This window comes from Hyaena hyaena, unplaced genomic scaffold (assembly GCF_003009895.1).
Source record: "Hyaena hyaena isolate Hyena2069 unplaced genomic scaffold, ASM300989v1 scaffold_293, whole genome shotgun sequence".
Classification (NCBI taxonomy): domain Eukaryota; kingdom Metazoa; phylum Chordata; class Mammalia; order Carnivora; family Hyaenidae; genus Hyaena; species Hyaena hyaena.
In genome coordinates, this window is record NW_024080925.1 from 622,575 (window position 1) to 638,460 (window position 15,886).

At 36.4% G+C, this 15,886-nt stretch overlaps 1 protein-coding gene across 2 annotated transcripts in view; it reads left to right on the forward strand.

The window, feature by feature from the left end:
* DIAPH3 (diaphanous related formin 3) overlaps positions 1-15,886 on the forward strand; it is a 508,311-nt gene that overhangs the window by 131,189 nt on the left and 361,236 nt on the right. For both annotated transcript variants that reach the window (XM_039247287.1, XM_039247286.1), the window contains 3 exons: positions 9,409-9,483; positions 9,575-9,644; positions 14,531-14,667. In XM_039247287.1, coding sequence (XP_039103218.1) covers positions 9,409-9,483; positions 9,575-9,644; positions 14,531-14,667 — 282 coding nt within the window. The remainder of the gene's footprint in view (positions 1-9,408; positions 9,484-9,574; positions 9,645-14,530; positions 14,668-15,886) is intronic.

The following is a 15,886-nucleotide window of genomic DNA, read 5'->3' on the forward strand; positions in this document are numbered from 1 at the left end:
TTTCACCTGGCACTACCCAGAGCATGCCAATCCTTCCTCCACCGAATAGGTATCCTAGGAGGCCAGCTAAAAAAAATAAGAGGTGGAAATAAAATCCAAAGTATCATAACGTAAAAACCTGTGTCCAGGTTTCAATATAAAAAAACCTGTCCTAATAAAAAGGAAGATTTCAAACTAAGTGCAAAAAGACATTTATTAATAGACAACAGTAAGGAGTTGATAGAGATACTTGAGCATTCTAATAAAGATGTTCAAAGGAGCCATCCTCAAGATGTTTTAATGAGCAATTATGAATATGCTGAAAGAAAAAAACAGTCTCAGCAAAGACAGAAGAAATTGCATTCTTTTTAAAAGATTGAATTGAAAGTTTAGAATTGAAGACTAAAATAACAAATGAAAAACTTACTGGAAGGGCACAACAACAAAATGTGGGAGTGAGAGGAAGGAATTGGTGAACCTCACTGTGGAAGAATAGAAAATACCTGATCTGAATGGAGAAAAAATGAAAAACAAAACCAGAAAAGACCCTCAGGGAACTGTGGCACTGTAATTAAAGTTTTAACATTTTGTTATCCAAATCCTAGGAGGACTTGAGAGAGATGGCAAGATAACAAAGTTACATGAAGAAATAATGGCTAAATTTTCCCCAAGTTTGGCAAAAGACTTAAACATACAGATTCAAGAAAATGCAAATAGGATGAACCCAGAGGAAGTCACATTAAGACCTACTAGAGTCAACCTTCTGACAACTGAAAATGGTAAAAATTCTTGAAAGCGGCAAAAGATGCCACTTGGGGAAAAACCAAGGGCATGACACTAGATTTCTCACCTGAAATGATGGAGGCCCAAAGCATGTGGTAAGAACAGGTTTTAAATGAAGAAAGCAAAGAACAGCCAACTCAGAATAGGTGTGTTGTGAAAGTATCATTCAGGAATGAAGGAGAAATCAAGACATACTTAAAAATAAAATAATGAGAGGATTAAAAAGGCATCCTTGAAATACTGGGAAGAAAAAGCATATATTGTAAATAAAACCGTGGGTAAGTTTACTTTCCTTGAATTTTCCAAATTATCTTTGGTAGAAGCAAAGCATATCTGTCTAAGGTTCTAATTCTATGTACAGGAAATAGTTAAAACAATGATCCTCTAAAAAGGGGAGGGTAAAGTGCATAAAGGGAGGTGGGTTAGTTTGGGGTACCATAATAAAAAGGCTGCAATCTGGGTGGCTTAAACAGAAATTTATTTTCTCACCATTCTGGAGGCTGGAAGCCTTAAGGTCATGGTCAGGTGCCATGAGGGTCAGTTTGTTCTATGGTCTCTTTCTTTGGCTTGCAGATGATTGCTGTCTTGTAGTGGCTTTATATGACCTTTCCTCTGGTGTGTCTTCCTCTTACAAGGACATTCGTCATAGTGGATTAGTGCCCTATTCTTATGGTGTCCTTTAACCTTAATTATCTCTGTAAAAGCCTTATCTCTATAAATATTGTCACACTGTGAGTGTGGGCCTCAATGTATGAACTTTGAGGGTTACTATTCGATTCATAACAAGAGGGAAGATTTCTACCATTCACTCAAGCTTGTGAAATGATGATGCCAATAATCTTTGATATATTATGATGTACCTAGAGCAACCTCTAAAAAAGCTTTGGAGCTATAAATAAAAAACACAGTAAATAAATCAAAATGGAATTCTAAAATAGGCTCAAGTAAATGACAGGAAGTCAGGCAAAAGAAAATGAACAGACAGAACGAACAAGAGCCAAAAAATAAGGACTAGAGCTTAACATGTCAATAATTACATTATGTGTAAATGGTTATGCTAATTAAAGGAGGTTGGCAGAGTAGATTAAAAAACATCACCCGATTATATGCTTTCTATCAGAAATTCACTTCAAATATATTGATATAGACAGATGGAAAGTGAAGTGATAATAAGACGTATTATGCAAACATTAATCAAAAGGCAATTGTGGCTGGTTTAATATCCAATAATTAAGATCTCAGAGTAAAGAAAAAGATTGATTTTTAGGAGTCAGTCCACCAAAAGACCCACCCTAAGTGTATATATCGAATTACAGTTGTGCACAATATATGAAGCAAAAATACTAGAACAGAAAGGAATACATAAATCCACAAATAGATTTGGAGACTTCACAACTCAATCAATGATCAGTAGAACACCTAGATGGAAAATCACTAAAGGTATAAGAACTCAACAGTACTATTAAGCAAAAATACATAATGTATTATTATAAAACATTTCATCTAATAGCAGAGTACACATTCTCTTCTTAGAACATGTACCAAGTTAGACCATATCCTGAGCCACAAAGCAAATCTCATCCCAATTTAAAAGAATTGAAACCATACCAAATGTGTTTTTCTACCATAAGACTCAAACTAGAAATCAATAACCGGAAGATAACCAAACATTTGGAAAGTAGACCACACACTTGTATATAATCCTTGAGTCAAAGGAAAAGTCTCAAGGGAAATAAAAAAACACACTGAAGTTAACAAAAATACATTGCAAAGCTGTGGTATATATCAAAAGTTGTACTGAGAAAGGGAATCTGTGGCACTCAATATATAAATTAGAAAAGTAAAAGGTCTCCAATAAATAATTTTAGTTATCACCTTAATCTAAAAAGCAAAATCCAAAAACAAATAAGGTAATAAGAAAGAGAAGAAATCAATTAAATTGGAAACAGAATAACAATAGAGAAAACAAGAATGTAGTTCTTTGGGAAGATTAATAAAACTAATAAACCTTTATTATTGATGATGAAAGTAGACAAATTGCCAGTATTAGGAATAAAACAGAATGTCACCGCAGACCTATTATCAGGATAATAAGGCAATGTACAAATAACTTCAGATATACAAATTGGACAACTTATTTGAAAGACCAATTCTTCATAAAGAGGTACTACAACATACCCAATGTGAAATAGACAAAAAAGGGCTACTGTCATGAGTGGCACATGCAGGGCAGCTCCAATGTGAAATAGAACATTTGACTATCTTCTGGCTATTAAGGAAATTAAATGACTATTTTAAGACTCCCTTAAAGATCTTCAAGTACAGATGCTTTCACTGGCAAATTCTACCAAAGTTTTGAAGAAAAATTAATACCAGTTCTACATAGCCTCTTCCAGAAAATGCAAGAGCAGGGAGCAATTTACAGTTTATTTTATGAAGCTGATACTGATAGCAAACCAAAGACAATTACAAAACCCCAAATTCCAGATTTACAAGCTAATGTCCATCATGAATATAGACATGAAATTCTTAGCTGCAATGTAAGACTATCTCAACAAGGCTAAAGAAGAAAACTGATATATCAATAGAATGCAGACAAAGATTTGACAAAAACTGAGCACCTCTAACAAAACTCTCAGGAAAGGAGAGATGTTACGGATTGAATTGTGTCCCCCAGAAAAATTGTGAGGTCCAAATTGGCACCTTAGAATTTGATCTCATTTGAAAACTGGGTAAATACAGATGGAGTCAGATGAGGTCATAAAGGAATAGAGTAGGCTCTTAATCGAGTTATACTCTTTCAAGAAGAGAAACACAGGGACTATGTGATGGGAGATATGGAAATCCCAGAATAGCCATTAACCCCGGAAGCTAACAAGAGACAAAGAAGGGGTCACCCCATAGTCTTGGAGGGAGCCCAGCACTGCTGACTTTGGGCTTCTCGCCACCTGAACTATGAGAATGAACTTCTCCTCTATGCATTCTACTTCGCAGTATTTTGTTACAGCTACTCTAGGAAAATAATACCAATGAGTACTTTCTCAATTTGGTAACATAAATCTACAAAAATTCTTGAGCTAACATTAAATGTGAAAGGCTGAATACTTTTCCCCTTCAGACTAGGGATTAGGCAAGGATGTTTGCTTTCACCGCTCTTGTTCAACACTATGCCAGAAGTTCTAGACATAGAAACGAGGTACAAACAAAAATGTATAAATCAGAAAGGAAGACTGTAACTGTCCCTATTTGTAGATGACATGTTTATGTAGAAAACTGGAAGAATCTATAAAAATTAGAACTAATCAGTAAGTTCAGCAAGATTGCTGGATTCAAGATAAATAAAACTCAACTTTATTTTGCAAGATGTAAAAGTTTTAGAGCTTTGTTGTACAACAGTGTGCATATAGTTGATAATACTGTACTGTACACTTCAATATTAAGAGGAAATTTGTTTTTCTCCTGAAAAAAATACGTTATATATATTTTTATGCTGAAAACTACAAAATCATGATGAAGAAAATCAAAGAGGGTCTGAATAAATGGAGAGATACTTTGTTCTTGATGTTTGCTTGATTGTTCAAGTTATTGGCAAATTCCTTGCTGTTTTGAGACTGACATCCTTTTTTTATTGTTAGCTAGAATGCAAGGGTTTTCTCAGCTTCTAGAGCTCACCCACACTCCTTGGCTCCTATTCCCCTTTCTCCATCTGTAAGCTTTAAACTTTGAGTCCTTCTCAGGCTGTGTATCTCTCTTGTCTCATTTCTCTGATCCCGCGGGGAAAGGCTTTCAACCTCAGTAATCTGGGTCATTAGATTGGACTCACCTGGGTAATTTAGGGTCATTTTCCTATTGTAAAATCCTGTGATTAGGAACCTGAATTTCCTCTTCTGTTTCCTCTATCTGCTATGTCAGATAACTATGGCTTCTGATGTTAGAGAATGGCCATCTGCAGCGGGGCGTGCGGTTGGGGGGAGAGGGGGTGAGATTACTCTCCCTACCACATGTGCTAATGGCTTCCCATTGTCCATGACATTGTATAGATTTTTTTTCAGAAGCTCCTTCCTACCATTTTGATTTTATCTGATACAGCCACTTCTGTAACTGGGCACAGGCCATTTCTTTCATATTTAATGGCTTTGCATGCATTCCAGGTGCCTTAGAAACCGCTCTTTCTCTGACTTAACCTTGAAGACTCAGGCCAGACATCAGCTGCTTTGCTCCTCAGAGAGGTATATGCTGTACCTTCTGTTCCCTTAGCACCATGATTGTAGCATTTATTACATTATGGAAATAATTTAGCTCAACATTTGTTTCAACCACAAGTCTGTGATCTTTTCAAGGGCAGAGAACGTGTTTTATTCAGTTTTGTGTTTGTCATACCTATTGCAGTATTAGGCACACAGGGAGACCTTCCTGAAGGCTGGGTGACTTTGTTAATGAACACTCGTTTGAGAGGTAATGCAACATCACCCTTTGAGCTCAGTCAGTCAACTCCTCAGGTGTGATGAAGACAGGGACTCCAGATTCATCATCCTTGATTCAGTATGGATAAGTACCAGTTCTGAAATCGGAATTGATGATTTTGGCATGAAGGTTGGGACAGTGATACTGCATGGAAAGCGTCATTGCTTTGTGCTTCCTTTCTAGGTTGATAAAGTAAGGGTGTGAGCCTGGGTATCAGCAGACCTGGATGCTATTTCTACATGATCATATACTTCTCTCTGTGTATTCTTTTCCTTATATATAGAAATGGAAGGATGTTCAGTTTTATTTTAAAACCTTTTGTTGAGTGCTTAGTCTGTTCCAGGTGCTGGGGAATTTAAAGACAAATTAGAAATGGTCCCTGTTCTCCAGGCGTACGTGACTGGTAAGGTTGTCCTTGGGATGTGGTAGGTTTATTCTGGCTCTGACAATCTGTGATGCATTTATCTTTCTTTCCTTTCCTTGGAGCACATTTGGGAAGAGAGGTGATAACTAACTTGAGTCTGTGGGAATCATATACATGGATAGTGTCCTTGGGCCAGGAAGTAAATCTGAGACCTGATTATTGCCTTCTCTGCTCATTGAGATGATTGTATTTGCTTCATAAAGTCAACAGTACCTAGGAAACCACTTGGCATATCTTTGATTTCATCCTGTGCCTCAGGAAGCAGTAACTGAATTTCAAAGCATAAGCTGCTTTGAACATTTTAAGATGGTTTGAACATTTAATCCTAGAGGCCACCCTTTCTCCCTCCTTTTTTTTTTTTTTTTTTTCCTTTTGTTACCTCTTCACCTCTTCTTTTCTGTTACATGGAGCCCCCTGCTAGGAAGTGCTAAAGGGCAATATACTTAGTAGTTTTTCTGGAAGTAATTAAAAAAGAAGAGTTTGATATTTCCTGTTAGAGAATTTTAAGAGGTAGATTTTGCATTAAATTAGTACTTAGCACATTACTTTATGTTTTAAAGCCATTTTTTCCCCAATACAAATGTCATACTAATCTCTATGTCATTTCTATTCATGAAGAAGAAACATTTGCACAGTGCTTATTCATCCATGAAGGCAGTTTATAGTTAAACCACATAATGCCTGATGGTACTATGCTGACAGGCACAGAATAAATAGAACAGATTTCGTTTCTTGAAGATTGATCATTTATAGATCCAGGTTGCTTCCTACATTGATGATGAGAAATCTTTTACTTTTGTAAAAAGCTATGGATTTCAATGAACCTCTGTCAGCACCACAGGCCTACCTACTCAATATCACTTTTTATCTTGAACATCTTTTCCAGAAATGATAAGAAGTAATATTTGCCCCTATTTTTAAAAATAATGCTGAAAATAGTAGAGGTGGGGGCCAAAGTTTTGAAAGAATGGGTTTGTTAGTGACAACTTGTTAGTACCACAATATACTGGCCTCACTAATTTTTAAGAAAACAGCGAGTCTTTTTACTTAATTTGTGTCTTAATATTTCAATCAATACCTTTACCAGCTTTTTATGTTTAAATATTATATATGTGTATTTTTTTGTTATCAACAATCTTTGCTTCCTCTGTTCCATGACTTTGTTTTTGTTGTATTTATGAAATGTATAGTCTGACTTTCATGAGGCTATTACCATTCTCTCTGATTTTATTCAGAAATTAATTCCTACCATGAGTTAAAAGATTGCAGTATAATTTGGTATAATGCCTCTTTACATTTAATTTATTAAGTTTATTTTATAGAGAAGTAGCTTATATGTAATATGCTTGAGCGGATGTAAGTTTTACTGCAATGACGCATATTCTGTAGTTCAGAAGAGTTATTTAGTGGGTCCAGAAATAGTTAATATGAGAACTTCTGTGAGTCTCGGCATTCTGGTTATAATTGTTAAATTAAGGCTGATAAATTAAAAAAAAAAAAAAAAGCTGGGTTCTATTAATTAGGCCAAAGGACTTAACTTGATTTACTTGGATTGATAGGTTTTTGTTATATTAACCTAGTTTTAAATTATTTTTGTATAAGGCAGTTTTAAGAATAGTGACTTGATTTTTCCACAATGATTGAAAGTGTTAGGTGTGTGAATAATCCTATATCACTTATGTTAGCTTTTGCATGTCTTCATGGATATAACTTTTGCATATATAGATTGTTAAAAATTCACTTCAAATAAAGTAGGAAGTCCAGCTTGGGGGCACTAACACAGGAGGGCATGATGAGCACAATCTGTCCACGTGCGTCAGTGTCAGCCCCAGTGAAACACTCAGGTTCTTTATGTGTTTGATTTCAAGCTTCCCTGCTTCACGTGAAATGAGAATAAATACGGAGTAGGATGTCAACAAGGCAAACAGTTAAGTGGATGCCGTAGGTGTTTCATGAAACATTAAAGTGAGATTTGAAGTGCCTACAGGTAATCTGTGTGTTGCTGATAATGGAGAGTAAACGCGTCACTTTTGAAATAGCATCCTGGTTTGAAAACACGGACTTCTGTTCAACTTTTTTCCCCTCACCTTCGCTGTAATAGTGATTTCAGGCTTTTCTTTCCTAGTAGAGTATCAGAGTATGTTTCTTGCATAAGCACATTCTTGAATTAGTTATTCCATGGCTTTCACTGGACCGGGAGGAGACAGGTGAAATAGTGGACAAGTATCTGTCAATCTAAATGACAAATTGCGCGCGCGCGTGTGTGTGTGTGTGTGTGTGTGTGTGTGTGTATGTGTGTGTGTGTGTGTGTGTGTGTGGTGGGAATCAGAAATTCTGAACATTCATAAGTGAGTAAGCTGTATTCACAAGTGTACAAATGAAGATTTTTTAAACAATTTTTTTCATTTAAAAATGTTGCATTTGTTTTTCATATTTCATGGGAAATGTTCTATTGTGTCTTAAGTAAGAAAATGGTATTATATCCTGGTATGTGACTTAAAGTTTAAAAAAATTTTTTTAAAATATTTTATTTATGAGAGAGAGAGAGTTTGTGAGCAAGGGAGGGTCAGAGAGAGAGAGAGGGAGACACAGAATCTGAATTAAGCCTCCAGGCTCTGAGCTAGCTGTCAGCACAGAGCCCAAAGCGGGGCTCGAACCCACAAACTGTGAGATCATGACCTGAGCTGAAGTCGGATGCTTAACTGACTGAGCCACCCAGGTGCCCCAATATGTGACTTAAGCTTGTTCTTAATATTGATAATATTTTGATTGGTTTTGATTACTGGATGAAATTTTGTCTTTAAAGTTCAATTTTTCAAAGGACACACACACACACAATTATATATACAGACACATATATACAAAGAAATAAACACAGTTATATATCCTAAATTTTTCTTTCCCCTGCTATTTAAAAAAAAATGGTAATATTCTTGCTCAAGGCTTTCTAAATCACCACTGGAAAAAAAGGTATTAATTTCCATTAAGGTAGTTTTTCTAAAATCAAGGTGAGTGGTTGTCTATTGGCAGTGATGTCCTAATTATATTACAGTACTGTGATTTTACCAGTGGGTTTATGAAAAGAGGTGGCTTGGTCAAGATGAAAATGTTCATTTAAAAATAATGATGAAACTCTGAAAACTCTTAAATGACTAAACTCTGAAACTTAGGAAATTAGGATGCATTTCAGTGGTTTGAGAAATTTTCCTGCACTGTCGGTACAGAGCCTGATGCAGGGCTTGAACTCACGAACTGTGAGATCATGACCTGAACTGACACCAAGAGTTAGATTCTTAACCGACTGAGCCACCTAGGCACCTCTTCCTTCCTTAAATATTGCCCAATTTCTGCTCTTAGGAGAAGTCTGAAGTGAGGCTTAGTCAGTGGTATGTTAGTACATGTTTAATGGCCCGCTCTCTGGGTGGGAGGAGATGCGGTGATTGGCAGCATTTCCTGATTTCTGCCTTGTATTACTTCCCACAGGGAAGATTCTGGCTACTAACATTATGTTGCTGGACTTGGAACACAGTAGTGATGGGCATTATCTGGTTTATCTTATCACTGCTCTCACAACTTAAGATTATGTATCATGAGCAATTTCGTACATGACAGCATTCCTATATTGTATTTATGATTAGAATATAACAAATATGAAATATTTGTGAGTATATAGCATTTTGTGGTATTTCAAACTAGAATACTGATTATGTATAACTGCTTGTTTTCTTTCTTTTTTTTTTTTCTTTTCTGTTTAACAGTTGGGTGGAAAGTTTTGGACATGAGGGGCTTGGATTATTACTGGACATTTTGGAAAAACTGATTAATGGCAAAATGTAAGTATATTCATTTTTATTTTCAGTTAAGCTACATTTGCATGTCTAGTGATAATTCCAGCAGTGACTGATATTTTTTATGCCAATGCAGACAAGAAAAAATTGTAAAGAAGAATCAGCATAAAGTCATACAGTGTCTAAAGGCTTTGATGAATACACAGGTATGTACATAGGTAATTACATTGTATTCGTTCTTTACTGGTACCTACAGAATTCTTCTGAAATAGAGGTGTGTAGTACAGAATTTGCACTGAAATGACCTACTGCTTTGCTAAGCTGTTGAGTACACATCCTTGTGGGCAGATTAATCCTCCCTATCTACCCTCTGCTGCCCCCCCACCCCCACCCCTTCCTGGCTTCTCAACTTTCATAAGTATAGCAAAAATAAGCTTTGAGATCATACATGATAATTACACGTGACCTGGAGTAATACTTCTTATCAAAGAATCAAGTGGGAAAGGCTTAGTTTTTATAGCCTAGAACTTTAAATCTACAATGAAATTAATGTCAAAAGATGTGAAACGATTAGAAACAGGTCCCAAAACCGGAGCAATGACCCTTAATATAAGTCATATTGAAACCAAAGGTCTGCAGAGGTGCACATTTGAAGAGGACACATAAGAAGAGAGGAATACTTACAGCTGCTAACTGAAGTTAGATTTTTCAGACAGTGTTTCCATTTTTAAATATTTTATATTGTTAATTGCAGAAATTGGCTCTATTGCATGCCATGTCTTTAGCTTCAACATCTAAACATATCTACCTCATGATGGGTATAGTAATGATAGGTGTTTTAGTTGCCATTAGACAGCAGGAGAGGAATTTTACCTGTGGCGTTATGATGATTTGTGTTTCATAGCAAACTGTATATTTCTGATTAATTTCAGTTTTTAATATTTCGTCTCACTCATATTTTAAAAACAAGCCTTTAGAGGATCACACACTTAAGTACTGGTACTTCGATTATTCACATTCATATTTCTTTTTATTAAATGTAGCAAATACTTATATTTTCCTTTTGTCTTTTTATTTAATATTTATTTTTGAGACACACACACACACACACATACACACACACACAGAGTATGAGAGGGGAAGGGGCAGAGAGAGAGGGAGACACAGAATCTGAAGGAGGCTCCAGGCTCTGAGCTGTCAGCACAGAGCCTGATGCAGGGCTTAAATTAACGATCTGTGAGATCATGACATAAGCCAAAGTTTAATGCTTAACTGACTGAGCCACCCAAATGCCCCAGTATTTTGTAATCCTTTTTGTCTTATTTATTTTTCAGCATTTTCTTGAACTAAGTTTTCTGTTTTTACCTGCCTAATAAGATTGTTTTCACCTCCCTGTCTTCTCTAATCAGATATGATTTTCTTTCTTTCTGGGGTTTTTTTTTTTTATGTTTTATTTTTTGAGAGAGTGTGAATGGGAGAGGGGAAGAGAGAAAAGGGAGCAGAGGATCTGAAGTAGGATCTGCACTGATAAGCTGAAGGCAGCAAGCCCATTGTGGGGCTCAAACTCCCTCAACTGACTGAGCCACCCAGGTGCCCCTGCTATGATTTTCAGGGGGAATAGCTGATGTAGAAATCCTCTTTATATTGTTACATATCCACATTTTTTTATATTTGAATTGATCTGTAAGAATTAGTTTTTAGTTAGATTACATATTCTTTTGTACTATATGTCTTAAATGGAGAAAGTGATTTTTCTATGCTGAGGATGTAATATTGCTTTAGAAAGGCTCTTTGTAAATTAAGAATATAGAATTGGAAATTTCACTGGTCATAAGGCTAGCAGTAGATAAAACCCAGGAACATGTTTTTAAACTAAAGGGTCATGTGGATCATTCTTTGATTTTGAGAGGAATACCATGATTAAAGTGAGATGAGGTGGTGTATGAAAGAATATATTCCTACCTGAGACTGACTTGGGGAGGCAGTTGACTTTATGTATTTAAGTTCTGATACAGTGCATTCCCTTATAATGGATGGCTTTTGCTTACAGTTTGTATCTGTGAGCTGGAATCTATTGCCATTTGTGTTGATGGCTATCACCTGTGCTAGTAAGAATAAAAAGTTACTGATACTTGAAGTTACTATTATATTGTCTGAATTCTAAACTTAATATACGAAATAATGTTTTCGGTAAAGACTCCCCCCCCCGCCAAGATTCATTGATGGTTTTTCATTTATCTCACTGTGTAGTCTTTATAAGAGTTTATTAAATAATGAAAAAAAACATAGGCTCTGAGAGGAAAAAAAAAATGGTACCTTGTTAGGCACTAGTAATTATATAATTACTGAGTAAATCTGGTAACAGATGAAAGTGAATTTCTTAAATCACTCAATTGGACTAAATCGTATTTTCTAAATGGAAAAGGATTTTGAATATTAGGTGAAAAAATAAAATGATGAAAAATTAAATATATTTAAATTAAAAGGTGATTAGCACAGGGTGGTTAGAACCAAAGGTTCATTTGGGTCTGTTAACATTTCATGTGTTGCTTGAAGGTGTGCACAACTCCCCCCCCCCCCCCCCAGCATAGGTGCTTTGCTTCTGAAGCCAGCCCCCTTCCCAGTGTTATCTCTGCTACTGGGATTAGCTCACCATAGGTAGGTAGTTATGGAGCATCAGGATTCATGCCCTATTGAACATCCTGCCCAAGGATTTAGGGTATTCACCTTCCCCTACCTAACACTTTTCCATTGGCTTGACGTTCTATCTGTTAGGTAATAATGGGCCTCAAGTAGAGTGCAAATGGAACTTGGCTTTAGTCCTTGATTTAGAACACATGAGTTTTCATATAAACCAGAGTGGGTCCTTGATATTCAGTAGAGACACACCTTAGACCTTCCAGAATTTGTCACCGCCTTTCTAACGTCCAGCAGGCTTCATTTAATGCACTTTAAATGCTAGCACTGGTAAGTTGATTATTTCTTTCCCAGAGTCTGTAGTTTTTGTTTGTTTTGCTTTGTTTTTTAAGTGATTGAACAAGAGTAATTTTATCAAAGTAGGCAGCAATTCTGTCTTTAGTTCTAGATACTCATTAGTGGTAATCTGGCCTCATTACAGTCTTGAGGTGAGCACTACGCGTTTTTATGTTAACAAAGTCAGAATACTGCCGATGATGGAACTTTGGGGTTTAGGAAGTGCTAGTCAAAGTTCTGACATCAGAGAATGTTCATATTCTGCTCTCTACACATAATGGTTTAGAGCTAGAGGACTTCACAGAGAATGTAGGTAGTATCACTTGGAGAAAATTGGTATCAGTTGCCTTGAGTATTTGGAGGAGCCATAGGACTCTGATTCCAGACGGGCCGCCTTTGGCTAAGGACATACAAGAGGGTGGGAAGTGAAAGGGGAAATGCTTTACTCAATCCTCTGGTTTCTTAGGACAGAGCCAGCTCTTTGGTACTTGGTGATCATTGGCTGATTGACTTTTTGAATAGGATCTAAGTGGTATTTTATAAACCTCTGGCAATTCCCTGTGCTGGTTATTGAAGAATATTGTAGTCCTTGGACCCACGCTTACTTTCTCTTTCTTTGTTTCCAGTTAGAAGACAGCCCAGGGCATCACAAAAGGGATCATTTTCTGACTGGCTTAGCTATCTATGTGTAAACTTTTCTCTATCACCAACAAGACTGAGATGCTCTCAGAAAAGCATATCCTGCGCCCTTGGCCCTTCTGCCTGTGCTGTTTCCTTGGTACCTGTGTTCCCATGCAGTTTAAAGCAAATGCAGTGTTTTCAGCACAGCGTGATGGCTTCTTTATATAAATGGCATATAAATGATAGGAAAATTAGAAATAAGACTTCGTACCATTCATAGCATTTGGGTCTAAGCTTGCTATAGATTTAACTTTGATACTTATATCTAGTGTTAACTTTGAGTTAAGCCGTAGTTCATAGGCCTGTAATTGGGATTAAGATCCTTTTTAGTGTTCAGTAGTAATTCTAATCAACCAATTTCTCACTCTTTAGAAGGATCCTTTGGGATGCAGAGAAGATAAATCGTATTGTTTTATTGCTTCTATTTATCCTCTGTTATTTGATACTTATCTTCCATAGATTGTAAGTGGGCCCTAAGAGATGTATACGTCCTTAAATCAAAATGCGAAGTCATTAACATGACTCCTTATCTTCTAATTGGATGTGACATCCTGGCAGTAGCAAACAAACTTTATCCTGGTCCACCATCATCTCATTTATGTAATGTGTTTACAACTACATTGTCTTTCTGATGATAAAATACCAATCTGATTAGAGTACCTATGCTCCTTATGGCAATTTCTACACGGGATCTGTCCAAATCCTCTTCAACTTGTGCCCATTTTATGAACTCAGTGTTACTATCTAGGTCTGTGTTATGTAATATGGTTACCACCTGTGGCTATTGAGCACTTGAAAGGTGGTTTGTCTGAACTGAGATGTGTAGTAAATATAAAATATGCACTGGATTTTGAATACCTGTATTTTTCTTTCTGTCTCATTAATAAATGTTTTATATTGATTATGTTGAAATGATAATATTTTAGATATACTGGATTAATTTTACTAAGATATTTTGTGTTTGAAAACTTGATATTATGTGGGTGGTTTTCATTATATTTCTCTGGGTTAGAGCTGATCTGTGTATTGTGTGGCATATCCCTTACCACCTGTCCTTCCCAGGCAAGCTCCCTGTGGCCTCAGTGTCTGGTACAAAAACTATTTGTTTTGTATGTTTCTGTTGGGAAGTCTCAATTTTCCTCACTGCTTCTCCCTTTCTCCAGTTGGTTACTTAGCTTTCTGAATAATTATCAGTCATACTGTTGTCAAATCACCTTTGAGGAGTTATGTTTGGTTGCTATCATAGTGTTTGATGTGAATAATTTTATGAATTTTTTTCAAGATGGTATACATTCCTTATATTTCCTGGCTTGTACAAAGTGAAAAAATAGATTATCCTGTATACTTTTTTAATAACTGTACTTCCTCTAGGGCACTATTTTTTTTTTTTCTGTAATAAACTGCTAACATTTAACCTCTTATTTCCAAAATATTATAGTATGGCTTGGAAAGAATTATGAGTGAAGAGAGGAGTCTTACTCTGTTAGCCAGAGCCATCGATCCCAAGCACCCAAGTATGATGACAGACGTGGTTAAACTTCTCTCTGCAGTATGCATTGTAGGGGAGGAAAGCATGTAAGTCTTCTCACTCATTTCTCTAATTATATAACAGTATAATTTGATTTACTTAATGTTTTCATTATTCTCTCTTAGACTAGAATTTACTGTTAATAAATGAAGTATTACTTAAGCAGCTGATTTAGATTCATAATTGGCTGAACAGGAAGGTTTGAGTAATAATTATTTCTTAATCAGTATAATAGTTATGGGCTGACCTTTTTCTATGAAAAACTTATTTATTCATCGTATTTGTTTTAAGCTGTTCTGAATTCAAACCCCAAATAAAAATTCTGAATGAAGACTTAAAGAAATATGCCAATGGATTCTGTTTCTTAAGTCATTTTTGTTTTCCAGATAGAGTTAGTTCAAACTGTAGGTCATGCATTGTCCCTTATAAAACCAAACATCATACTGTTTGAAAATCTGTTTGTAAGGCAGATTTTAAAAGTGCTATATGTGGGACACCTGGGTGACTTAGTTGGTTGAGACTTGGACTCTTGATTTCAGCTCAGGTCATGATCTCAGGTTCCTCAGGTTCATGGGTTTGAGCCTTCTCTCCCCCTTTGGGCTCTGTGCTGGCAGCCTAGAGCCTGCTTGGGATTCTCTCTCATTCCCTCTCTCTTTGCCTCTCCCTCGCCCATGCTCACACTCTCTTACCCTCAGAATAAATAAACTTAAAAAAAAAAAATAAAAGGTAAAAGTGCTATATGCAATAGCACTTTACTGGTTGAGGGTACATAGTCTTTGACCATAAAGTATATCCTGAAGTTTTAACCTTTAAACACATTATCCACATATATCAGGGTTGTAAGTAAAAGACCACTGCTATATACATATGAAAAGATAATTATAAAGATAACCCCCCCTTCTTTTTTGATAGGTTGGGATTCTTATTATAGGTAGCATTTAAAAATTATTTAAAATACCTTTTAAAAAGGGTGAAGATATAAGAACCGAACAACTGACAGAATAAACAAATAGCCCTTTCATAAAGGCTAAGTAGAGAGGCCTGTAAGCAGAGCCTGCACACATCTGAAAACTGTGCTTGTAGTGACCCTGCTGGGCCCGGTGACTGTTGAGCTGCTCAGTGTGGACAGTTGGAGAGTCAGCAGGCAAGACTCAGGGCCTGCCCTTGACTGCGCCGGTAGCTGCAGTGTGTATCCGCGGACAGGGACCTCCCCCCATCCTTCTCCCACTGCACGGGTAGCTACCGTGAGTACCACGGACAGGGACT